The sequence below is a fragment of the Neoarius graeffei genome, chromosome 4, assembly GCF_027579695.1.
Source record: "Neoarius graeffei isolate fNeoGra1 chromosome 4, fNeoGra1.pri, whole genome shotgun sequence".
Lineage (NCBI taxonomy): Eukaryota > Metazoa > Chordata > Actinopteri > Siluriformes > Ariidae > Neoarius > Neoarius graeffei.
This window is the reverse complement of record NC_083572.1, coordinates 79,839,015-79,866,805: the sequence shown is the minus strand read 5'-3', so window position 1 is coordinate 79,866,805 and position 27,791 is coordinate 79,839,015. Positions and strand designations below refer to the sequence as shown.

General features: G+C 41.8%; 1 protein-coding gene across 4 annotated transcripts in view; it reads right to left on the bottom strand.

Annotated features, from left to right (window-relative positions):
• The window catches only part of ryk (receptor like tyrosine kinase), a 207,761-nt gene that overhangs the window by 25,775 nt on the left and 154,195 nt on the right, over positions 1-27,791 (bottom strand). For all 4 annotated transcript variants that reach the window (XM_060919793.1, XM_060919791.1, XM_060919790.1 and 1 more), the window contains 2 exons: positions 14,843-14,929; positions 13,361-13,430 (listed from right to left, as the gene is read on the bottom strand). In XM_060919793.1, the coding sequence (XP_060775776.1) occupies positions 13,361-13,430; positions 14,843-14,929 (157 nt within the window). The remainder of the gene's footprint in view (positions 1-13,360; positions 13,431-14,842; positions 14,930-27,791) is intronic.

Sequence of the window (27,791 nt, the reverse complement as noted above, 5' to 3'; positions counted from 1 at the left end):
ACCCGGAGGCCTCTTTCCCTCAATTCTTCCTTCCATCACAATAACCAACAGTTCTCCGTGTCTGAAGGTGTGACCTAGCCACGCTTTCTGTCTTTTTCGAATTGTATCAATCAGCGACCTTTCTTCTTCAACCCGCCTTAGTACCTCCTCATTGGAGACTTTGTCTGACCATAGGATGTTTAGGGTCTTCCTCCACAACCACATCTCACAACTCTCAATTCTCCTGATCTCATCCTTTCGCATTGCCCAGCTTTCTGAGCCATAGAGCAGAGCGCTCCAGATTACTGTCTTAATTATTCTCTTCTTCAACGGCAGGCTAAACGACTTGGTCAGGAGTTCTTTTCTCTTAGAGAATGCGTCTTTTGCCCTTGCGATTCGTGACTTGATCTCTATGTCACAGTACCCCTCTTGCGTCAATATGCTTCCAAGGTAGCAGAACTGCTTCACTTGGCTCAGTAGTTTACCATCAAGGCGTACCACGAATTCTTCCCCAGGCTGTTTCGAGATTTTCATCACCTTGGTTTTCTTGGCGTTGATTTTCATGCCATACTCCATTGCAGTCTCCTGCATCTTGTCCATCATAAGTTGTAGACCACAGGCTGAGCTGGCAACTGTAGCCTGGTCATCCGCGTATCTCACTGTCTTGATGAGATGTCCACCTACTCTAATGCCTTCATCCACCTGGTCTAGCGCTTCTCTTAACATAGCTTCTGCATAGATGTTGAACAGCAAAGGGGACAAGCAGCACCCCTGTCTGGTTCCTCGTCCTATCGTTGCAGGATTAGTCAAGCCGTCCTTCAGTCTAACTGCTGCCGTCTGACCCATATACAGTGTTGCGATCAGTCTACGATCGCGCCAGCCGATCCCTATTCTCTTGAGCAACTCTAGGGCCAAGTTTACATTAGGCCGTATCTGTCTCATTTTCTTCGCGGATGCACTGTCCGTTTACATTAAAACGCCTGGAAACGCTGGGAAACGGGAATCCGCCAGGGTCCACGTATTCAATCTAGATCATGTCTGGTCCGGTGCTGTGTAAACATTGAGAATACGCGGATACGCTGTGCTGAGCTCTAGCTGGCGTAATCATTGGACAACATCACTGTGACATCCACCTTCCTGATTCACTGGCGTTGGTCATGTGACGCGACTGCTGAAAAACGGTGCGGACTTCCGCCTTGTATCACCTTTCATTAAAGAGTATAAAAGTATGAAAATACTGCAAATACTGATGCAAATACTGCCCATTGTGTAGTTATGATTGTCTTTAGGCTTGCCATCCTTCCACTTGCAAGTGGTAAGTGATATGCGCTGGGATCTCACACACAGCGGCTCAGTCCCAAATCGTGGCTCGTGCACTTCACTCGCGCGCTCTGTGAGCTGCGCAGGGCCGGAGTGCGCACCCTCCAGAGGGCACTCGCTGTTCAGGGCGGAGTGATCTGGAGCGCAGGATGCCTGCGGAGCCGAGCGTATCCGTGTATTGGTGTTGCTGTGTGCACGCAAATCGTGTATTGGTGTTGCTGTGTGCACACTAATTGTTTTAAAAACGTTAATCTGATGATCCGCTGATACGGTCTAATGTAAACTTGGCCTAGGAGTTTCACCCAGTCTACTCTGTCGAACGCTTTCTCGTAATCCACGAAGCACACGTATATGTCCTGATTGTGGTCTATACACCTCTCACTAAGCAATCTCATAACTGCTATTGCCTCCCTGGTGCCAACCCCTTTCTGAAAACCAAACTGATCGTTGCTGATAAATGCTTTGGCTTTTGGTTCTATTCTGTTTGTCAGAACACGCAAAATAACCTTTGAGGCATGCACGATCAGGCTGATGGTTCTGTGTTCATCGCATCTTGTTGTTTGAGATCTTTTCTCTATGCGTACTATCACTGACGTCAACCATTCCTCCGGCCAAATACCGGTATTATAGATAGTGTAGCATAGCTCCACAATTGCCTTGAGTCCTTCAGCCCCTAATGTTTTCCACATTTCCGCTGGTATTCCATCAGCTCCTTCTGATTTCCTGTCGGCTAGATGATCAATCGCCTGCAATATTTCCTCCTTCAAAATGTCAGGCCCACGGCTGTCTTTATCAACCTCCTCCTCCAGCTCTAAGGGCAGCTCGTCTAGTTTCTCTTCACTTGCGTATAAGTCCTCTATGTATTCCTTCCATCTGTTGCTAATATCCTTTGTCTCTGTCAGCAGGATTCCATCCTTACTGAGCACATTATCCTGTTTCTTCCCGCCTCTATTTTCCTTGGAGAGCTCCTTCACCTTTGCGTACACCAAGTCAGACCGGCCCATTCTTTCCAGATCTTCCAGCTCTCTACACTGACCTTCCCACCAGCTTACACGAGCTTTATCTGTTTCTCTGCGTATCTCATTGTTCAATTTCCTGTGCATCACTCTTCCGTACTCCGTGTTTACATTCTTCCAATTCCTCCTTTCATCCATCTTATCCAGCATCTGCTCGGTGACCCAAGGTTTCTTTGCCTTCCTCCATGTTTCATAACCGATATTATCCTTTCCACTCTTTAATATAGTGCTTTTTAACAGGTTCCACCTATTCTCCACGGTGTCCCCAGAAAGCGCGTTCCCATCTTCAAGATATTTATCAACATCCTCCATAAATTTATCACGGTTGTCCTTTTTAAGGTTCTCTCTGTTCCACTTCTTGATCTTTCTACTGCATACTACTCTCTTTAATCTTAGTTTGGCTTGCATCACGACTAGGTTGTGATCCGAGTCGCAGTCAGCTCCTGGGTAGGCCCTAGCCTGCTTCACACTGTTCTTATATCTCTCTCTAGTGATGATATAGTCTATTTGTAGTCGACAAGTATCTCCTGGGGCCTTCCATGTGTATTTCCTTCTAGGGTGGTGCTCGAAGCACCACTTTCCCGTTGTTCAAAACTTTCCCGTTGTTCAAAACTTCTTCGATGTTCTCATACATCTCCTCTACTTCCTCATCTGTGTGAGCGGTGGTAGGCATGTATACCACCACTATCATGATGTCCACTGGCTCTCCGCGTAACTTTACCATCATAAGTCGATCACTGAATGGCACAACTCTCTCCACACATTGTGCAGCATGGCAATCTAATATAAGAGCGACACCTCTCTCGCACGTTGTTCCTCCAGAATAAATGACTCGTACTTCATCACTGTAAAAGTCACCTTTCTCCTTCCAGCGCACCTCTGTCAGACCGAGGATCTGAATTCTCAACCTACTCATCTCCTGTTTCACATTCTCCAGCTTTTGTTCTCTCGTCATTGTACGAACATTCCAAGTACCAATTCGCAATCTAGTATTGAAGGGATTTCGCATGTTGACGACCTGAGAGGTCCCCCTTCCTCTCCTGCCGGACGCGACACCTTGCATAGCTAAGGTCCCGTTCACGTCCTTACTCATATCATTCATTATAACTGTCATGGATGCAATAGGGTATCAAGGGGAAAAAAAAAAACTGAGGTGGTTTCCCATTGCCTTCCTCAGTCGCAGTAGTCAACCTCACTGGACTTGTGATCCTAGCCACGTAACTGACTAGCATCTTATTACATTGCCGTTGGCCACACTGGCTCGTCCGCCGCCGCAACATCCACCACGCTGCTGCCCGTGGCAGTAGGCATCAGCTTCTCCGTATCCCTGGACGGGAGGCTAAGGGAGTATTATCACTTGCCCAAGGCGAACTCCCAGACTAGCGGAGGGAAGGAGTCGTCTTACTTCTCCATTGTAGGCCACCCCCGAAGGGGTGCACTACCCGCTGCCTTCTTTACCGTGATGCACATATCATCTTACAGACATTAGTGATCAAATAGAAACTATTTGTAGTTGTTGATTAAGTTTGAGTGATGAAATATGAGCAATTATTTGAAAGCATAACTGTCATGCTGTGTTGTAAGAGAATGAGACACCTCTTTACCGTTACCATATGCTTTCTTTACCGTTACCATTCCTAGTAACGGTAAAGAAACTCTGGTAACGGTAAAGAGAAAATCATGCATAAATGTCTGTTTTTCTCTAGATTTCCGGGCCAAATAGGCAAATAGGATTGAATTTAAAATATTTTAAAACGTCATTGTGTACCAGATGAAATATAATAAAAGCTTTTTTGCTTATTTTACCTAAATATTTCCATTCAGAAAGGTAGGCCAACACTGCAAAAAGGCTTTTTATTCTCACCAAATAATCTATTATCAAAATTTCCACATTTCTAAAGAAAAAAATTCTTTATTGTAAAATAATGATAATAAGTCAATGTTAAGTTTCCATTCATTAAGTCACAACAAAAAGATCATAATAAATAATTATTAGAAATTTTCAGATTTGAAGGTTTTCATTGGTTCTTGTCATTTTTCAGATTAAATCATGCCTCCAAAGAAAAAAATCTAAACATGCCTCGGATGATAACACCAAAAAGCAACAAAGTTCTCATAAAATAGAATATTAAAATTTGTTAATCTTGTTCTCTTTAATCGAGCTATGTTTAAGAATTTGGTTTTATAAAAACACCCTGTGTTCCGTAATAATCTTAATTGAAGTGTGTGTTTGGAAAATAGTTTTATTTTTATAGAACACTTTATTCCTTTTTAACTTTATTAAAACTTTATTCTGTATCCAGGAACGGTAAAGAAAGGGTATTGATTCTTTACCATTACCTTGAAAATGGTATGGTAACGGGAAAGAAAGCCACAATTTCAGAAAAATAAATTTTTTTGATAAAAATAATAGGAATCTAGCTTTGCTGATTAGTAGGACTTGATTTTAATCAATAGGCAATCTTTTTGTACATCTATAGAAAGAGTGACAATTTTTTTTCATTTCTTTACCGTAATTGGTACAATTTTTTGAAAATGGCCCATACCCAGAGCAGTGGGCAGCCATGCTAACAGCACCCAGGGAGCAGTTGGGAGTTAGGTGCCTTGCTCAAGGGCACCTCAGCCCAAGGCGTCCCATATTAGCCTAACCACATGTCTTTGGACTGTGGGGGAAACCGGAGCACCCGGAGGAAACTCACGCAGACACAGGGAGAACATGCAAACTCCACACAGAAAGGCCCCCGCCAGCCACGAACCCAGAACCTTCTTGCTGTGAGGCGACCGTGCTAACCACTTACGCCACCGTGCCGCCCAACAAAGACACAGCCAGACAAATACACGTCCCTTTAGTGCTCCTTCAGAAGCGCTGCACCTCAAATTCATGGACACGCATTGCCAAGGTAACGAAACTAACAACTGGCCTAACTGACCAAAAGAGAAATGCGGCAGAATCCAGTGAACATCTTTCTCTCTCTTTCTCATAGCTAAAGCAAAACAAATAGTATAATATAAAACGCAATCGAACAAATGACATGTAAGCACAGAAAAACATCATCCAAACCACAAGACAGTAAAAACTAGTGAGAGTTAGTTGTTCAGATTGCTTTTACAAAACTACAGTGGCCGAAGAGAGGACAATAGGTTTGTAGCAAAGCTAACAAGGAAAGTAAGATTACCAAGCATAGCAAAATAAACAAGAAAAAGAATGTTTAATAACTTAAGAAATAATGAAGCACATGTTTATTTTGCATGGACAAACGATGCACAAAGGAATCAGACATGCTTGGAGTCATTTGGCCATTAACGGGGTGCTGAGTCATTAAAACATCTCATGGGTAAGTTCTCTGAAACTGCGCACAAATATTTATTTTGCATGCACAATCAATACACACACGAATCAAAATACTTTTATTTACATTCTTATCACATGAGGTGTCAAGTTCATGGAGGTTTGCAAGAAACGAGTCAACAGGTTGCGGCTCGTTTATCTGACAGGAGTCATTTCCAATGACTGAGTAGTCAGTCATTGGAAAGCAGAATGGACAGGAGAGCCAGCCGAATATGGTTTGCCAATGGCCCGCTTTTATTTCTTCTTCTTTGAGGTTTATTGCCAGTTAAGAAAGAACAAACTGGTATTACTGCCACCAACTAGTATGAAATGTCAGTCATGTCCCTGTCCTGTGCACAACATGAACACCCCGTCCCCTGTTGCTGATTGGCCAGAATAGTGCTGTGTGGCTCGGTTTGAGCCACTTGTTTTCCATTTAAAGAGCCAGGACTTGTGTGTGAACCGCAAATTTTTTTCAGCACACACACAGAACAGACAGCTCGGGGACCCTGAAGAGACATTCGCTGATTTTGTCAAAAAAGTGTACAGGATTAGAATCAATGACCACCTTTTTATGACTATTAAAAAACTCACAAACCCATTCCTATTCTCTATTATTTAAAAAGCCTAACTCTAATAAATTTGATGCATTGCTCTTATACCAGTAATAATATTGTTTCGATTACGTTCATTATGTCTTATATTGAATATTGTTAGTTTTTTCTTTTTTATCAGACATCTAATTTTTTAGGTTTGTTTACCTGACATGTTTCGACGTACGACTGTCGTCTTCCTCAGAGTGTCACCGGATGTTATTGGTGACGCATCTTTTATCAGCTGATGTTTCCAAAGGCGTGGCCATCCTGTCTGGATTGACAGGAAGGCCACGCCTTTGGAAACATCAGCTGATAAAAGATGCGTCACCAATAACATCTGGTGACACTCTGAGGAAGACGACAGTCGTACGTCGAAACATGTCAGGTAAACAAACCTAAAAAATTAGATGTCTGATAAAAAAGAAAAAACTAACAATAAGTAATAATATTGGTTATGTACAGTAGGCTCCAGAATTACTGCCACCCTTGATAAAAATAAGCAAAAGAAGGCTAGTTTAATCTCACACTGAAACAAGAAGGGCTCTCCACCAAGGGCAAGAATCAGCTATGACATGCAGATCAGTAACTGCAAGCACTTTACATGTCAAGATGAGTTGTACTTACTGGCAATGACTCCACAGCCTATTCCATGAATGATCTCTATTTCTGTATGACGTTTGAGCAATGAGGCTACATGCGTATCCCAGAAAAATACTGGTAACCGTGAATGTGGATTGTGATATGGAGTTATCATATTTCAACACTGGCTATGTTTTTTTTTTTTTTCACTACTGAACTTTTTTTCCTATCTATTGGATTTTAAACTGGACGGCATTGTTGAGCACAGACCTCTGTTAAGGCCAAAGGCCGTATCTCGCAACGTTAGCAAAACTGAAACTAAATGTATGGATCTGCTCCAAAATTTAATTTTAATTTTCTTCTGTGGCCCATGTGACACTTTTCCACCAAGTTTCATGGAAATCAGGTTGGTAGGTTTTGTGCAATCCTGCTTTCAGACAGCCAGAGAAACAAACCACACTGAAAACATAACCTGCTTGCAGGAAGTAAATGGGAAATCCTATCTTTACTTGAAGTAAACAAATTCTTATCATAATACGAATGTACAGTGGTGCTTGAAAGTTTGTGAACCCTTTTGAATTTTCTATATTTCTGAATAAATATGACCTAAAACATCATCAGATTTTCAAACAAGTCCTAAAAGTGGATAAAGAGAACCCAGTTAAATAAATGAGACAAAAATATTATACTTGGTCATTTATTTATTGAGGAAAATGATCCAATATTACATATCTGTGAGTGGCAAAAGTATGTGAGCCTCTAGGATTAGCAGTTAATTTGAAGGTGAAATTGGAATCAGGTGTTTTCAATCAATGGGATGACAATCAGGTGTGAGTGGGCACCCTGTTTTATTTAAAGAACAGGGATCTGTCAAAGTCTGATCTTCACAACACATGTTTGTGGAAGTGTATCATGGCACGAACAAAGGAGATTTCTGATGACCGCACAAAAAGTGTTGTTGATGCTCATCAGGCTGGAAAAGGTTACAAAACCATCTCTAAAGAGTTCGGACTCCACCAATCTACAGTCAGACAGACTGTGTACAAATGGAGGAAATTCAAGACCATTGTTACCCTCCCCAGGAGTGGTCAACCAACAAAGATCACTCCAAGAACAAGGCGTGTAATAGTCGGCGAGGTCACAAAGGACCCCAGGGTAACTTCTAAGCAACTGAAGGCCTCTCTCACGTTGGCTAATGTTAATGTTCATGAGTCCACTCCCAGGTACCTAGGACCCTTCCTCATCAGCAAGGTAATAAAACCATGTTCCGTCAGACTGGCACTACCACTCACCATGCGACACATCCACCCCACGTTCCATGTGTCACAGCTTAAACCTCTGGTCTCTAGTTCTTTGGCTAATGTTAATGTTCATGAGTCCACCATCAGGAGAACACTGAACAACAATGGTGTGCATGGCAGGGATGCAAGGAGAAAGCCACTGCTCTCCAAAAAGAACATTGCTGCTCGTCTGCAGTTTGCTAAAGATCACGTGGACAAGCCAGAAGGCTATTGGAAAAGTGTTTTGTGGATGGATGAAACCAAAATAGAATTCTTTGGTTTAAATGAGAAGCATGATGTTTGGAGAAAGGAAAACACTGCATTCCAGCAAAAGAACCTTATCCCATCTGTGAAACATGGTGGTGGTAGTAACATGGTTTGGGCCTGTTTTGCTGCATCTGGGCCAGGACGGCTTACCATCATTGACGGAACAATGAATTCTGAATTATACCAGCGAATTCTAAAGGAAAATATCAGGACATCTGTCCATGAAGTGAATCTCAAGAGAAGGTGAGTCATGCAGCAAGTCAACGACCCTAAGCACCCAAGTCGTTCTACCAAAGAATGGTTAAAGAAGAATAAAGTTAATGTTTTGGAATGGCCAAGTCAAAGTCCTGACCTTAATCCAATTGAAATGTTGTGGAAGAACCTGAAGCGAGCAGTTCATGTGAGGAAACCCACCAACATCCCAGAGTTGAAGCTGTTCTGTACGGAGGAATGGGCTTAAATTCCTCCAAGCCGGTGTGCAGGACTGATCAACAGTTACCACAAACGTTTAGTTGCAGTTATTGCTGCACAAGGGGGTCACACCAGATACTGAAAGTTAAGGTTCACATACTTTTGCCACTCACAGATATGTAATATTGGATCATTTTCCTCAATAAATAAATGACCAAGTATAATATTTTTGTCTCATTTGTTTAACTGGGTTCTCTTTATCTACTTTTAGGACTTGTGTGAAAATCTGATGATGTTTTAGGTTAGTGGTCGCCAACCTGTCGATCACGATCGACTGGTCCATCTTTGAAACATTCCCTGTAGATCCCAAAAATAATAGAAAAATAACAAATACATTATGGCTGATTAATGTTCAGTTTTGCAAGCGCCTCTCTTTCTTTCTGTCTCTCTCGATCCAGTCCTTGTGTTTTTTCAGCATTACAGGCTGCATTAAATTGACCAATAATATCAAAGAAGGATACTGGCACGTTAACTGTCGCAAAATGATAATATACGGCTCTAGCGGGTGATAGCCGATAGATTACAATGTTGTCAGCTAGCATGGTGGAGGCTCCAAGAAAGAAGTCAAAAACATATCATTTTCATCCAGAATGGGAAGAGGAATTTCTTTTCACCATGGTGAAAGACAAGGTGTGTGTGTATGCTGTGCCACCAAACTCTAGCGCTGTCTAAAAGAAGGAATCTGGAGCGGCACCACAACACCAACCATGACAAATTCAAAGACAGCTTCCCCGCCAAGAGCGCAATCCGTGCTAAGAAAGTTGCTGAGCTGAAAGCAGGGTTGAAGGCCCAGCAGTCTCTTTTCACCAAACCTGATGCTCAAAATAAGGCTGCGACTGAAGCTTCATTTCGTTTAAGTCACCTTTTGGCTAAACACAAGAAGCCTTTTACAGATGGTGATTTATTCAAGGAGGCAATGGCGATTTACTCAAGGAGGCAAAGTGCTGCAGCGATTTGTTGATTTGCTGCCCGAGATAAAGACTTTTCTGGAGACAAGGAACAAGGAGCATGAGGAGCTGTCAGATGATCAGTGGCTGCTGGACCTGGGGTTTCTGACAGACCTGACAGCAAAACTGAACAACGAGCTCCAGGGAAAAGACCGACACTTGCCACACATGATAAGCGCAGTGAATGCGTTCAAGGCCAAGCTCGGTGTTTGGAACACACATCTGAAAAACGGGAGGCTGACAAACTTTCCCAACCTGGAGAAAATGTCACAGGCCATCAGTGACAAGGACACTTTTCACCCTGAGCAGTACTGTGTTCACCTGGACAAAGTGGCAACAGAGTTCAGTTGGCGTTTTGATGAATTAGACATCATGGAAGATGTTGCTGCATTTGTCTCAAACCCATTCCTGACCATTGATGTAGAACAGGTAGCAGCCAAATTTCAGCAGGTATTTGCTCTGCCTATTGGGGTTGACATGGAGATGGTTGATTTGCAAAATGACATTGAACTTAAAGCAAGATCACGGGACAGTGACTTTTGGGGACTTGTCAGTAGGGAGAAGTTTCCCCTCCTTACCTCATGTCCACGAAGAGTGAGTGCCTACTTTGGATCCACTTACCTCTGTGAAATGGCGTTTTCACAAATGAAAATAATCAAATCAAAGTATAAGAGCCGCCTTACTGACAAACACCTCACAGACTGTCTCAGACTAGCTGTCAGTAGCTATGAGCCAAACTACAAAGCACTCACAGACAGTATGCAGTCACAGCCATCTCACTAACCTGGATGAATAACATGACAGTTTTGACATCTGATAGCAATGTGAAAAGTGATGATGCATAAGATGGGACATAACTGCACTGAGCTTATTTACACTGACTGAAAATTCTGTTAACACACACAATTACAGTTCTATTTTCTAAAATGCTGATGTTATGTAACTTGCATGTGATCTGCTCACTGCTAGTGTTTTTGTGTGTGTGTGTGTGTGTGCGCGCCTTCTAGGAACAAAATAATTGCCTCATACAAAAGGAAATAGGCCACACCTTTATTTTTTGTGTTGGACATAAAGCTGCACTTGGCCCAATTGCATTGACTGAGAATGTTTGTTAGCATTACAGTTCTATTTTCTAAAATGCTGATATTAATGTGATCTGAATGAAGCTTCAGTGGATAAGCATAACACTTGATATGATCTGTTTGTCTACCATAAACAAAATACTATCCTTATACAAGTGGAAAATAGGTCGCATGCCTTTACTTTTTGTGTTGAAATGAATAATTAGACTTAGAATTGAAGTTGATGTGTTGTAGAAGACAGCTATGGCCAGTTTGATATGTTCGTTACAGTGTTTTCTTGGTTGCATTAATATGAACGTTGGACCAAAGCATTTCATGTAATTCAAATCCAATTGGCCTGAATAAAAGGCGTCAAGTTGGAAGTACAATCTGCAATCTGGGCTGTCTTTTTCTTTCAGTGCTTCAATAGGTAGATCTTGCCTGTCACACCAAGGTGGAGGTCAGAGATCTTGGGCTTAAAAAGGTTGGAGACCACTGTTTTAGGTCATATTTATGCAGGAATATAGAAAATTCTAAAGGGTTCACAAACTTTCAAGCACCACTGTATTTCAACAATTTGTTTGCTAATTTGTGTCTCCAACCTTGCTGTTATTTTCTACAGGGCAGCTGTGACAAAATATTAATTGTAAGAGTACTAAACCCTTTGAAACCAATGTTTTGCAGAAAAAAAATTCACAGTTAAACTTGGAAGGAAGTGGGAAGAACATAGCGCACCAGTCAAAAGACTGGACACACCTCCTAATTCAATGTTTTTTCTTTATTTTTATTAATTAAAAGACACTTCATGTCTTAAAGTAATGATGGATCTCGTTTCTCTTTATTAGTTGAGCGGTTCATGACATAATATGGATTACTACGGTTGTGGAATAGGGCTATTTACTGTATTTTTATTATTTACTGTTTTCTGTTTGATCTTAAACACATTAAGAAGGCAAGAAATTGCACTAATTAACTTTTGACGAGGCACACCTGTTAACTGAAAAGCATTCCAGGTGACTACCTCACGAAGCTGGTTAAGATAACGCCAGTAGTGTACAAAGTGTCATCAAGATAAACAGTGGCTACGCTGAAGAATCTAAAATCTCATCTCATCTCATTATCTCTAGCCGCTTTATCCTGTTCTACAGGGTTGCAGGCAAGCTGGAGCCTATCCCAGCTGACTACGGGCGAAAGGCGGGGTTCACCCTGGACAAGTCGCCAGGTCATCACAGGGCTGACACAGAGACACAGACAACCATTCACACTCACATTCACACCTACGGTCAATTTAGAGTCACCAGTTAACCTAACCTGCATGTCTTTGGACTGTGGGGGAAACCGGAGCACCCGGAGGAAACCCACACGGACACGGGGAGAACATGCAAACTCCACACAGAAAGGCCCTCGCCGGCCACGGGGCTCGAACCCGGACCTTCTTGCTGTGAGGCGACAGTGCTAACCACTACACCACCGTGCCACCCAGAATCTAAAATATGAAACATATTTAACACTTTTTTTGTTTACCACATAATTCCATATATGTTCCATGTGTTGTTTCAGAGTTTATGTCTTCAGTGTTGTTCTAAAATGTAGAAAATATGGTGGCTGGTACTGTAGGTTGAAATAAAACTATAATGTCCCTTTAGGTTTGAGCTAAAATAGCACTTATTGCATGTGTTCTGTTTTTATACATCTTTCTTTCAACGAGGGTGATAATTACATAAGTAATCATTATATAAGTAAAATAGTTCATACACCAATGGAATAGAAAGTCATGGATGATTAGACAACTTCTATAACCTCAGCCCAAGTAAAATATAAATGAGATTAGGCTTCAGTCTTCAGTCAACGATTTCTATTTGTGAATAACTGACATTTCATTCCAAAATATTTTCTATGTAGATTATTTTTTGATAGGGCGGCATGGTGGTGTCATGGTTAGCACTGTCACTTCACAGCAAGAAGGTTCTGAGTTCAAGCCCAGTGGCCGACGGGGGCCTTTCTGTGCGGAGTTTGCATGTTCTCCCCGTGTCCGCGTGGGTTTCCTCCGGGTGCTCCGGTTTCCCCCACAGTCCAAAGACATGCAGGTTAGGTTAACTGGTGACTCTAAATTGACCATAGGTGTGAATGTGAGTGTGAATGGTTGTCTGTGTCTGTGTCAGCCCTGTGATGACCTGGTGACTTGTCCAGGGTGTACCCCGCCTTTCACCCGTAGTCAGCTGGGATAGGCTCCAGCTTGCCTGCGACCCTGTAGAACAGGATAAAGCGGTTAGAGATAATGAGATGAGATGAGATGTGAAATTATGTTCGCCAAAAATATATTTTTCATAACTTTTTTTTTTACCCGTCTTTACCACAGGGTTCCAATAATTCTGGAGCGGATTGTATGTGAAGTTGAGGAAATACAAAGAGCACAAACCATGTTAGGTAGCCAGATGAGGATGAGCAATGGTGTGGTGAAGAACTTGTCGATCAAATCTCAGAAAAAAAACAATACATTAAAAGCAGTGACTCACCTGTGATGAAGACCTCGCAGCTTACAGCTTTCCGTCAGCATCATCGTCACCTGCACCTCCGAGGCATGATCTGCAAAAACAAACGCAAGAACCAACAGGGGCATTACATATAAGCTGTTCGTCATTATTTTGAATTACAAGGTGAGAAGAAAGATAGGTTTTGACAAGTTAATACTCCTGTATTCAGCTGAGCTTTGGTTGAGATTTAGAGGGAAGTGCAGAAAAAAACATTATTGGAAAAAAATATATATATGTCGTATGAATTCTTACACTAATGAAATATGTGTACTCTCAGCTCTACCCTGTAATTGCCCTCCAAGCTTCCTTAGAATCTAGCGGAGACTGTGGCCAGAATGCCTGAGTCAAGTTCACTGAGGTCTGGGTTTATCTCGACATGCACATTTTGGCGGCTGCTTTGCATTTGCAGGTAATCTACATTGTTTTCTGCCCCATGGGTACAGCTAGGGGAAGTTGAAGGGTTTACCACAGCCCAGACTGGCATGGAGCATTGTCTGCCAGCAGGCACCAGCCCTGTCCGGGGCAATACAGGGCAGGAGGGCAACAGGAGTGCCATGTTAATATCAGCAAAACCCAACATGTTCTCTTACCATACTACATTTAAATATTTTCGTCATGTCTTTTAGATTTTATTCGTGAACTGCATTTCAACTTAGAATCACAAACTGAAATGCATTTCAAATACAACCATTCACTTTCATCCTCTGATTATCTTGTGCAATTTCCTTGGCTGAAATGCTTTAGACAGATCACAGGAAACCTGCCAGAATCATGTAAAAAATGGTCTTTGCTCAGGGCGTGACCTGGTACTCGGAAGGAGGGTTAATCTCAAACACATGTTTACAGTGATTTATAAGGATGTGTGGACTGTACAAAAGGTGTTGTTTATTATATCACAGCTCTTGAATTTGATTGGTGAAGACAGCAACTCGAATGCAAGTTCTGGCTATAATTCAGATCACAAGTTTCGATTAAGTCTCTCATTTTAACGTTATTGGTTCTTAGGTAATGACCCATTCATGGGGACTTGTTTGATATCATGGCATGTAATCTAAGGCTAATAATAAGTTTTAAAAACTAATTAGTTGAACAAAAACCTATAATTGTTGATGTCATGAGGCTTTCTGGACAGCACTGAGCCACATCATACCACCACAAAGTAGACTGTAACAACATTTCCCATTGTGCTTTATTCCTTACTTATGTAAACCACTGATAATGTAGTGAAGTTTAGATATAAGGAATAACACAGGACGTACCTTCCCTGTTATTCAAAAATAATACACATGGGCATGGCGAGTTGGTTAAGTCCTGTTCTCATTTATGTTATAGCCACGCTGCTCATGCCCTTGCCCCTCTCTCTCTCTCAAAAATACATTGTTATTTTCATTAGACCAGAAAGAACAAACTTTTCTGTCCTCGTAATCGAGAATGATTAATGGAGTGTATAAACTGCAGCTGTACCTTTGACTGTTTTCACAAACACTTGCTTCTCTTTACTCGGGTCCTTCTCATCAAGCAAGACACCATGGAATATCCGTCCAAAGGTTCCTGGGAAATGGAAACAATCCTCCGATTTAAAGAAAAGCATGAGCAGAGCCAAGTGTCTGTAAAACAGAATATCATCTCCTCACACACACACACGCACACCATGCTTCAGTGCCCTGCAGAAAAACACACATACGGGTTTTATAACGTTTAATCAGTCTTCTACAGGGTGAAATCTAAATGACAGCAGGTCCAAACACAGGCAAGCACTGCTGACAGACTCATTTAACACCGCTATGGGAACACTCTGCCTTTATTCTTTGGCGTTTTCCCTGCTGCTCTTCCAATCCTCAGCTGTTGCAAGCTAAAATAGCATCTGAGAACTGTGATGTGTTGTAAATCCTTTAGTTTTTAGTCATAGGATGGCTTGCCCCTGTGTCCACCAGATAGACGGCCAAACATAGTGCAAAGGACCACTACTGCATAAAACTAGTGATTATTTTACACGTAATGAATGACACAATAAGGCTGACAGAGATGGACTGTTACAAGCTCACAGTGTCATAAAGCAGCTTTAAAGAAATGTTTTTTTACACAGCTTTATAGCATTTACAGATTTAGATCTCTAACACAACCACCTGGAGCCCAGAGCGGCAAGAAAAATTGAGATAACAGGAAGAAACATTAAGAGGTATTGGCCTTAACATATCTATATATTGTGGCGACCCCTACTGTTGAGGCAGCAGCTTCCTGATGAGACTTTGGTTTGTGGGTTGGGTTTGGTGATCGGGGCACCTGGGCTCGGTGCCCTGAGATTATAAATACCCATGATTGATTTATTCTCGCTCTCTCTCCTCTGTCCAGCAGACGTCCCGTGAGGTGATGTGGCAGCCAGTGTTTCTTTATTTTCAGTTTAAGCATTTGACAACACACATCCATTACATTTTACACACATGCACACCCTACACTACTGATAATACTGATGTCCATATTCTATTTTGTAATGTTTGTTCTATTTTTCGTTGTTGTATGTGAAATTAATAAATGTGTTAAACCTTCTAAAATCGGTGCAACTCCGGTCTTGTCATGGCCCAAAGAGCCAGATTTTTTTTTTCTATCCACATTCACTGGATATGAGCAATCACGCCTTCTGATTGGCTACTCTACTACTAGGATATCAGCTCATATACTGTGAGTAGAGAAAAACAAAATGGCAGAGCGTGTTGCTAAACCAACCGAGGAAGAAATAAAAACTACTCGAAAACAAAACCCCAAAAATTATCAAGAATTCCAAAGGAACAGAAATAGGTAAAAGAATATAGTTTTTTGTTTGTCCCCCACTCCCACTATCTCCTGTTCCACACTCCAGCCCAGTCGGTACCAGTAATGCACCTTTAAGTTGGTTTGCCAACCACCAAAAAACCCAAAAGAAGAAGAAAACCTAAAAAAATACAAAAAAAGGGCAACAAAATATGGAACAAAAGTATTTGATGGATTATAGCATTTTTCACAAATTGTCATTTCGCCAGTTTGTTTAAATTTTAAGCAGAAATTTTGTCAGACGTTTTGTATAAAGTTTTTATTTATCGAATTTGCAAAAAATAAAAATGCTCTCAAAATCCAGTGAATGTGGATAGAATAAAACAGTTATTCCACTCAATCTCATCGTACATGGATGGCTTATAGCCAACTTGGCACTACATGCCGCGTCGGCTATCAGTTCATGTACAATTTGATTTTGTGGAATAACTGTTTGTTAAATAAACCCATATGGAAAAGAAATAGAAGAAACTTATAACTTTCCATCACCTTCAGTTTATGTTTCATGTATTGTGCATCATATAAGGAATATGATTTACTCCTGAAAGTGGCCACTTTTCCATTACTGTCATATATTGTTCTGATAAATATGCAAATCATACAAGTTTCATTTTGTTCAAATTTACTAAGGATCTTATATCTGGTTTCACTGTTGTATGCTTGACATACAAGTTTCAGACGAAGGACATACAAATTTTATAAGATTTATCTACATCTTTTCCATATGGGAAGTAAGATATTCAGGATGTTAGATGTGGGCATATTGAGAAGTCATTTGAGCATACGGTAAGACAGGTAAACTGCAACATCGCATAATCACAGCAGCAGGTTTCCCTGTGAGGGTCACTGCAGCTGGAAGGGAAGTCCTAAGTGCAAACAGTTCCCAGATGCAGAAGCAAAAGGAACAGTAGCAGGGGTAATGTCATTAATGCTGCCACTACAATACTCAAACTGTATCATGCAAATAAGGCAACCAGTGGAGGACCTATAAATGTATGTTTGAGCTATCAAAAAAATAACAATAAAAAAATTTTTTTTGAAACCTAAAAAGATTAAAACAAATAACGTTAATGGTAATGATGCTATTCTTGGTGCCATTTTTTCTGTTGTGGGTTCAAGGTTCATTGTCATTGTCAAGGACAACGGCATTGTAGCAGCATCTCCAAGACACAGACATGTCGTAGACACAAACAGTACTCACATCCTACTCTCACTGCTTGCCCTCCCAACTGCCCACATGGTGACACTTGATATCTGATACACATGACATACACTACCTGGCAAAAAAAAAAAAAAGCTCTAAACACTTATTTTCATTGGACCACCTTTAACTTGGATTATGGTGTGCATTTGCTGTGCATTGTTTCAACAATCTTTTACAACGGCATAACATTTATTTCCGTCCAGAGCAGCATTAATTTTTCACTGAGATCTTGCATTGAGGGCGGCACGGTGGTGTAGTGGTTAGCGCTGTCGCCTCACAGCAAGAAGGTCCTGGGTTCGAGCCCCGTGGCCGGCGAGGGCCTTTCTGTGTGGAGTTTGCATGTTCTCCCCGTGTCCGCATGGGTTTCCTCCGGGTGCTCCGGTTTCCCCCACAGTCCAAAGACATGCAGGTTAGGTTAACTGGTGACTCTAAATTGACCGTAGGTGTGAGTGCGAGTGTGAATGGTTGTCTGTGTCTATGTGTCAGCCCTGTGATGACCTGGCGACTTGTCCAGGGTGTACCCCGCCTTTCGCCCGTAGTCAGCTGGGATAGGCTCCAGCTTGCCTGCGACCCTGTAGAAGGATAAAGCGGCTAGAGATAATGAGATGAGATGAGATCTTGCATTGACGATAGGAGAGTCAAACCACTCTGTGAAGTCTTCTCCAGCACATCCCAAAGACTTTCACTGGGGTTAAAGTCAGGACTCCGTGGTAACCAATTCATGTTTGAAAATGATTCTTCATGCTCCCTGAACCACTATTTCACAATTGGAGCCTGATGTTTGTCCTGGAATATCTCCAATCACGGGCAGTCAAGAATTTTTTCCGACCACATTTATTCCATGAAGTTGACTGTTCACCACTATCCTTCAGGGTTTTAAAGTGCATATCACGGGTAAATTCAGGAGCAAGATCAATGTAATTCTCCTATTTTATATTAAACTTTGGTCAAATATCTGTCACATTTTGCATTTTGTGCGTGCATTTTTTTTACCTTGCGCAATACCAGAAAAATTCAGTTGAAATCAAGCCATTTGAGGCGAATTGGTCCGCCTCTGAAAAAACTTGGCATTTGGATTTCCCGGCAAACATTGATTTTCGTGACGTCACGTGCGGGACGCCTCCCTCTGAATCCTACGTCAGCACTGGTTTGTTTGAGAAAACGACCTGGTGGTTTTCTGCAAATTTCTTCAACGTTATCACGTAATTATTAAAATGGTTAACAGATGTATCGTAGGAGGGTGTAGCAACACCAATCTTGATGGGATTAGTACTTATCATTTTCCAAAAGACCAGACAATAAGAGAGAAATGGGAGCGCTTGGTCTACACAGGCTGTGCACTGAAACTGTGCAAGCTTGCGCAGCCTGCTGGCGCTTCCGCAGGTGACGTCACGAATCTGGCTCCACACTCCCTTGGGATTTTTCCAGACGTGTTTTGTTATTTTATTTTTTTCTGCTGTAGACAGATGGCTTTGTGCAAAATTACCCTTCTGGATGAGTGTGTAAAGGGACATGCTTTCATATAAAAAAAAACGAAATTGGTCCAGAATATGCACTTTAATGATGCGTTGGACAGTTCTTCACCCAACTCCAGTAATTACAGCACTCTGCTTAGTTGTTTTCTTTACAGGCCAATAATATGACCCTTCTGAACCACAGTAACATCTTTTCCATGAACACGGAAAACAACCGTTTTGGAAGAGGTATAAGAAATGAGAAGCTACTCACTGCATCAGTTAGAGTTAAGAGTTAAAATAATTGTTGCCAGGTGAAACATATTAATCACTGCAGTAATTATCCAATCAAAGGCTCTTCAGTATTTGCTTATTTATATCCAAATGGCGACTTTTTTTGGTCAGGCATGTGTACAACAAAATCACTCCCAACCTGTCCCCCATGTACCCTCCCATCCACCACTACTGCACATTTATTAGTTATTGCACACACAGAAATTTGTTAGTTATTGAAAATACTGTGGTTATTGCATATATAGTAGTTGTTGCACAAATTCCTGAGTTATTGCACACAGTTGATGTGGTGCAAAATTCTTAGTTGTAGCACAGTGTATTTTAGATGTTGCAGGATTGCACAGATTGTTGCTTAGCTACTGTACATATTGACGTTATTTCTATGAGCTGTAGTTGCTGCAGCCCCCAGACATTACTGCCCATGAGAGCAGTCATTGTGAGGTACTGCTGTATAGTGCAAGGCATAAACAAGATTGCCTTGGGAAAGAAACCACTTCTGAATCCAAATGTGTGACCTGAACCTCCTGCCTAATAGGAGGAGAATAAAGAGGTGATAACCGGGGTGTGTAGGGTCCTTAATTATGTATGATGCTCTTTTTGGACAACATGAAGTGTCAATGCTTTCAGTGTCTGTTAACTGGGTGCCAATACTGCACAAGCCTAATTATCACAATACCACACTTTCAGCTCAATACTAATACAAGGTATAGTCCAACAATTCTTGATAAGAAAATCCATCAATAAATGAATAAATAAAAAAAGAATATGGAGGGGAAAAAAAACCCAACCAGCCAAAATTCTGATTACAAATAATTTTCTATTTTGTAACAATGCTTTACTTAAATTTTAACCGTTTTTAAAAACTAAGAATTTTATTTCAACCCAAACAAAACCCAAAAAATAATCGCCTTTATTCTGAAAGATGATATCCATACAAGGCATGTTCGATTACTCATTTGTTCATACTTTAGATTAGATAAAACTTTATTGATCCCTTTGGGAGGGTTCCCTCAGGGAAATTAAAATTCCAGCAGCATCATTACAGGATAAACAGAGAATAAAAAATAGAGAAAACTTCTAGATAAATTAAGTATTTACACAAATATAAAAAATAAGATATGAGGAAAAAAAAGGCCAGCAGGAGAGGTATTACACATTACAGCGCCCTCCACAATTATTGGCACCCTTGGTTAAGATGTGTTAAACGCCTTAAAATAAATTCAGTTTTTATTGCAGAAGCATAATCTCACACTGAAAATTGTAGAAAAATGTAACCCTTAGCTCAAGTGAATTTAAAAATAAAAAATCCCTGACTAAGAAATAATTATTTTTCATAAAATCACCTGTTCCACAATTATCGGCACCCATAACAATTCCTAGAAAATAAATGTAATTGAAGCATTTCTGTCATTTCTACTGTAGTTTATAAAGTTGATCAGAGTATCTAGGAACCTTTAATTATTAATTCATCACATCCTGTTTCCCTGGGGTATAAATATGATGTGACACAGAGGCCTATTTCTCTTATCCACTCTTCAACATGGGAAAGACAAGAGAACACACCATTCAAGTAAGGCAGATGTGTGTCGACCTTCATAAGTCAGGCAACGGCTACAAGAAAATAGCCACTCACCTACGCCTGCCCATACCTACAGTCAGAGGAATCATCAAGGAGTTTAAAACAACTGGAACAGTGGCAAACAAGCCTGGACGAGGATGCAAGTTTATCTTGCCACCATGCACAGTGAGGAGGATGGTAAGAGAAGTAAAAAGTTCTCCAAAGCTCACTGTTAGAGAATTGCATCAAAGAGTAGCATCTTGGGGTCACAAAGTCTCCATAACAACCATCAGGCGCTATCTACATGCCAACAAGCTGTTTGGGAGGCATGCACGGAAAAAGCCTTTTCTCACTTACACGCGTAAACGTAAACGTCTGGAGTTCGCTAAGCGGTACTGGGACTTCAACTGGGACCGTGTGCTTTGGTCAGATGAGACCAAGATGGAGCTTTTTGGCAACAAACACTCTAATACATCACAAAAGATGAGTATGTGGAAAAGCACCTTATGCCCACTATGAAGTATGGGGGAGGATCAGTGATGCTGTGGGCCTGTTTCTCTTCCAAAGGCCCCGGGAACCTTGTTAGGGTGCATGGCATCATGAACTCTTTGAAATACCAGGACATTTTAAATCAAAATCGGGTGGCCTCTGCCTGAAAGCTGAGTGATGGGTCATCACTGGGTCTTTCAGTAAGATAATGACCCTAAACATGTGGCCAAATCTACACAAAAATGGTTCACCAGACACAAAATCAAGCTCCTCCCATGGCCATCTCAGTCCCCAGACCTCAACCCGATTGAAAACCTGTGGGGTGAGCTGAAGAGGAGAGTGCATAGGAGAGGACCCAGGACTCTGGATGATTTAGAGAGATTGTGCAAAGAGGAATGGTTGAATATCCCTCTCTCTGTATTCTCCCATCTTGTGAAATGTTATAGGAGAAGATTAAGTGCTGTCTTGTTGGCAAAAGGGAGTTGTACAAAGTATTAACATCAGGGGTGCCAATAATTGTGGCACACCTGATTTCATGTAAAAGAATTATTTCTTAATGTGGGATTTTTTTCCCACTGAATAAATGCACTTGAATTAAAGGCTGGATTTTTCTCTTTTTTTTGCATTGTTGTCCTATATTATAAAAAAAAAGAATTTATTAGAAGCCTAAGAACATATCTTAACGAGGGGTGCCAATAATTTTGGAGGGCACTGTACAGTGCCTTGAAAAAGTATTCATACCCCTTGAACTTTTTCACATTTTTCCACCTTACAACCACAAACTTAAACGTTTTTTATTGAGATTTTATGTGCTAGACCAACACAGAGTAGCACATAATTGTGAAGTGAAACGAAAATGATAAATGGTCTTCAGAATTTTAAACAAATAAAAATCTGAAAAATGTGGTGTGCATTAGTATTCAGCCCCCCTGCGTCAATACTTTGTAAAGCCACCTTTTGCTGCAATTACAGCTGCAAGTCCTTTGTGGTATGTCTCTACCAGCTTTGCACATCTCGACACTGACATTTTTGCCCATTCTTCTTTGCAAAATAGCTCAAGCTCAGCCAGATTGGATGGAGAGCGTCTGTGAACAGCAATTTTCAAGTTTTGCCACAGTTGCTCAGTGGGATTTAGGTCTGGACTTTGACTGGGCCATTCTAACACATGAAGATTCTTTGATCTAAACCATTCCATTGTAGCTCTGGCTGTATGTTTAGGGTCATTGTCTTGCTGGAAGGTGAATCTCCTTCCCAGTCTCAAGTCTTTTGCAGCCTCCAACAGGTTTTCTTCCAGGATCGCCCTGTGTTTAGCTCCATCCATCTTCCCATCAACTCTGACCAGCTTCCCTGTCCCTGCTGAAGAAAAGCATCCCCATAGCATGATGCTGCCACCACCATGTTTCACAGTGGGGATGGTGTGTGCAGGGTGATGAGCAGTGTTAGTTTTCCGCCACACGTAGCGCTTTGCATTTAGGCCAAAAAGTTCAACTTTGGTCTCGTCTGACCAAAGCACCTTCTTCCACATGTTTGCTGTGTCCCCTACATGGCTTCCGGCAAACTGGACTTCTTATGCCTGTCTTTCAACAATGGCTTTCTTCTTGCCACTCTTCCAAAAAGGTCAGGTTTGTGGAGTGTCCGACTTGTAGTTGTCCTGTGCACAGATTCTCCCACCTGAGCTGTGGATTTCTGCAGCTCCTCCAGAGTGATCATGGGCCTCTTGGCTGCTTCTCTGACCAGTGCTCTCCTTGCTCGCTCTGTCAGTTTAGGTGGACGGCCATGTCTTGGTAGGTTTGCAGTTGTGCCATACTTTTCCCATTTTTGAATGATGGATTGAACAGTGCTTCTTGAGATGTTCAGAGCTTGGGATATTTTTTTATAACCTAACCCTGCTTTAAACTTCTCCAGAACTTTATCCCTGACCTGTCTGGTGAGTTCTTTGGTCTTCATGATGCTGTTTGTTCTTCAGTGTTCTCTAACAAACCACTGAGGCCTCCACAGAACAAGTGTATTTATGCTGAGAGTAAATTACACACAGTAGGACTCTATTAACTAATTAGATGACTTCTGAAGGCAATTGATTGCACTGGATTGTATTTAGAGGTATCAGAGTACAGGGGGCTGAATACTAATGCACACCACATTTTTCAGATTTTTATTTGTTTAAAACTGAAGACCATTTATCATTTTCGTTTCACTTCACAATTATGTGCTACTCTGTGTTGGTCTATCACATAAAATCTCAATAAAAAACTTTTAAGTTCGTGGTTGTAAGGTGGAAAAATGTGAAAAAGTTCAAGGGGTATGAATACTTTTTCAAGGCACTGTAGATTGCACATTTATATTGCACATTGGCCAGTCTTACTTTTAGTCAGGCTAGGCTACTGCTCCTGACTAAAAGTAATACTGGACAATGTGCAATATAAATGTGCAGTATACTTGTACCTGGATACTGTGTACGGATTTTTTTTTTTTTTATAAGCTGTCCCTGGGTGCTGACATCTTCCTTTCTCCGAGGTTCAAATATCATGCTCTGTGTACAAATTACGTGAGAGAATCCGAGACTGTGGCAGCACGGTGGTGTAGTGGTTAGCGCTGTCACCTCACAGCAAGAAGGTCCTGGGTTCGAGCCCCGGGGCCGGCGAGGGCCTTTCTGTGTGGAGTTTGCATGTTCTCCCCGTGTCCGCGTGGGTTTCCTCCGGGTGCTCCGGTTTCCCCCACAGTCCAAAGACATGCAGGTTAGGTTAACTGGTGACTCTAAATTGACCGTAGGTGTGAATGTGAGTGTGAATGGTTGTCTGTGTCTCTGTGTCAGCCCTGTGATGACCTGGCGACTTGTCCAGGGTGAACCCCGCCTTTCGCCCGTAGTCAGCTGGGATAGGCTCCAGCTTGCCTGCAACCCTGTAGAACAGGATAAAACGGCTAGAGATGATGAGATGAGATGAGATTTTAGATTCTTCAGCGTAGCCACTGTTTATCTTGATGACACTTTGTACACTATTGGCGTTATCTTAACCAGCTTCGTGAGGTAGTCACCTGGAATGCTTTTAGTTGTTATGGTTTGGAATGGGGGTGGCACGGTGGTGTAGTGGTTAGCGCTGTCACCTCACAGCAAGAAGGTCCTGGGTTTGAGCCCCGTGGCCGGTGAGGGCCTTTCTGTGTGGAGTTTGCATGTTCTCCCCGTGTCCGCGTGGGTTTCCTCCGGGTGCTCCGGTTTCCCCCACAGTCCAAAGACATGCAGGTTAGGTTAACTGGTGACTCTAAATTGACCGTAGGTGTGAATGTGAGTGTGAATGGTTGTCTGTGTCTATGTGTCAGCCCTGTGATGACCTGGCGACTTGTCCAGGGTGTACCCCGCCTTTCGCCCGTAGTCAGCTGGGATAGGCTCCAGCTTGCCTGCGACCCTGTAGAAGGATAAAGCGGCTAGAGATAATGAGAGAGAGATGAGAATCCGAGACTGTAGCGTCACTTACACGCTACATGACTTACGGAGGCTGTGAAAATCGAGTGGATACATCGCTTCTAAATTGTTGAAAACAACCTTGAAGATGCCAGAGTTTGGGTGTAAAAATTAGACTGGTCATTGAAGCACTGCGCAAACACACACACAAACAGTACTCATACTTATACCCAGCCTTTGAGAAACTGTTTTGCTGCTTGTTAATGCTCCATCGCTCGCTACTCAAAGTCTTTTTTTAATTTAATTTTTCTTTGTATTTTAACATGACGTGCTTTTGTTTGTTTTTATTCACTGAGAAAAACGATCTTTTTAGATGGCAAGAATTGCGATGCTATGACAAAGGGATTGTTTACTAGCATCTGTGTCAGTACTGCGCATGCGTTATCTTGCCGAATGAGATTTAAACTTCATTAAAGTGAAGTCTGTTGATTTGCATATTCTGTTGCAAGTAAAAATCACATGGTTACAGAAAATTTCTGATGAGGTTTTTAGAATTAGAAGCCTTTATTTGTCACATACAGACCCTTTCCAAAAAATTAGAATATCATGGAAAAGTTGTTTAATTTCCATAATTCCATTCAAAAAGTTAAACTTTCATAGATTATAGATTCAGGGCCCACAATTTAAACGATTTCTAGTATTTATTTGTTTATTTTTACATAATGTGGGCTTCCACCTCATAAAACCCATGAAAACAGGAATTCAAAAAATTAGAATACTGTGAACAAATCACCATTTACATCTCAGTTTTTGCAGAAAAAAAAGAAAGAAATTAGGATCACATCAAATCAATCAAAATATGGTCCTTTCAAAACGATATGTCAGTCTTCAATACTTGGTTGGGAATCCCTTTGCCTTAATCACTGCCTCGATGCGACGTGGCATTGAGGCAATCAGCCTGTGGCACTGCCTGGGAGTTATGGAAGCCCAGATTTCCTTGATGCTTGCTGTCAGCTCTTCTTTGTTGTTGGGTCTGGTGCCCCTCATTTTCCTCTTGAAAATACCCCATAGATTCTCAGTGGGGTTTAGGTCCGGCGAGTTGGCTGGCCAGTCAAGCACTGTGATGGCATGGGCATCAAACCAGGTTTTGGTGCTTCTGGCGGTATGGGCAGGGGCCAGGTCCTGCTGGAAGATGAAATCTGCATCTCCATACAGATCCTCAGCAGAAGGAATCATGAAGTCCTCTAAAATATTCTGGTAGACTGTTGCGGTGACCTTGGATTCAAGAAGGCAGAGTTTACCAACACCTGCACCGGACATTGCACCCCAAATCATGACTGACTGTGGATATTTCACACTGGACCTCAAGCAGCTTGGGTTCTGTTCCTCACCCGTCTTCCTCCAAACCCATGGACCTTGATTCCCGAATGAAAGGCACATTTTACTTTCATCGGAAAAGAGGACCTTGGACCACTGGCCAACAGTCCAGTCCTTCTTCTCCTTGGCCCAGTTGAGACGCTTCCTACGTTGGCTCAAGTTCAGAAGTGGCTTGACCCGAGGAACCCGACAGTTGTGGCCCATCTCCCAGATGCATCTGAATGTTGTGGTTTTTGAAGCTGTGACTCCCGCCTCATTCCACTCTTTCTGGATCTCTGCCAGATTCTTGAATCTTCTCTATTTGATAATCCGCTGAAGCCCACAGTCATCTCTTTTGCTAGTGCATCTTCTCCTGCCACATTTTGCCCTTCCACTAGACTTTCCATTGATATGCTTGGACACAGTATTCTGTGAACAGCCAGCCTCCTTAGCTATGAACTTTTGTGGCTTACTCATCCTATGGAGGGTATCAATGATGGTCTTCTGGCCAGTTGTCAAGTCTGCAGTCGTCCCCATATTGAACCGAACTGAGACAAGTGAACCAAACTGAAGCAATTTAATGACACCTGGGGAAACCTGTGCAGGTGCTTTGAGTTTAGTAGATGATTAGTGTGTGACACTCAGTTTAAAACATTCATGCCCTGCAAAATTTGGGCTGATTTGTTCACAGTATTCTAATTTTTTGAATTCCTGTTTTCATGGGCTGGAAGCCCAAATTATGTAAAAATAAACAAATAAATACTAGAAATCGTTTAAATTGTGGGCCCTGAATCTATAATCTATGAAAGTTTAACTTTTTGAATGGAATTATGGAAATTAAACAACTTTTCCATGATATTCTAATTTTTTGGAAAGGGTCTGTATACATTACAGCACAATTAAGTTCTTTCTCTGCATTTAACCCTGCTGAAGCAGTGAACACACACAGAAAAAGAGAGAGAGAGAGAGAGAGAGAGAGAGAGCAGTGGTGCCTGGGGATTTGTTTTTTAAGAATTAGAAGCCTTTATTTGATGGCTCTGTGTCACGAAGGCAAACGACAAACTCGTAATCCGGTGTCATCACAGGTGTATATCCGGTTTCAGTACAAATAGCTGCACCCAGGTAAGCCTATTTTTAGCAATATCATAACTTTTAAAATGGATAAATTGTTGCTTGCAAGTTTTATTTTTAATTTAAACATGCAGTAGGGGCGGCACGGTGGTGTAGTGGTTAGCGCTGTCGCCTCACAGCAAGAAGGTCCGGGTTCGAGCCCCGTGGCCGGCGAGGGCCTTTCTGTGTGGAGTTTGCATGTTCTCCCCGTGTCCGCGTGGGTTTCCTCCGGGTGCTCCGGTTTCCCCCACAGTCCAAAGACATGCAGGTTAGGTTAACTGGTGACTTTAAATTGACCGTAGGTGTGAATGTGAGTGTGAATGGTTGTCTGTGTCTATGTGTCAGCCCTGTGATGACCTGGCGACTTGTCCAGGGTGTACCCCGCCTTTCGCCCGTAGTCAGCTGGGATAGGCTCCAGCTTGCCTGCGACCCTGTAGAACAGGATAAAGCGGCTAGAGATAATGAGAATGAGATGAGATGAGACATGCAGTGGGCACATCAGGGCACTTGCTATGATCGGCAAACAGCGTTCATTTTTGGGTTTTGTTTGGCTTTAATTAAAAAAATTCGATCCATTTCCACCTCCAGAGTTTCTGCCTATAAAATATAAAATACCTATAGAAGCCTATAAAATACTGTGTAGTCATTTGTGATATTCTGTCTGTGTTAGGTTCCGCTGCTAGAACCACTTGGCGAGAGATGGAAAGCATCTCATGTCTGCACTTGAGTGTAAGAAATCAGAA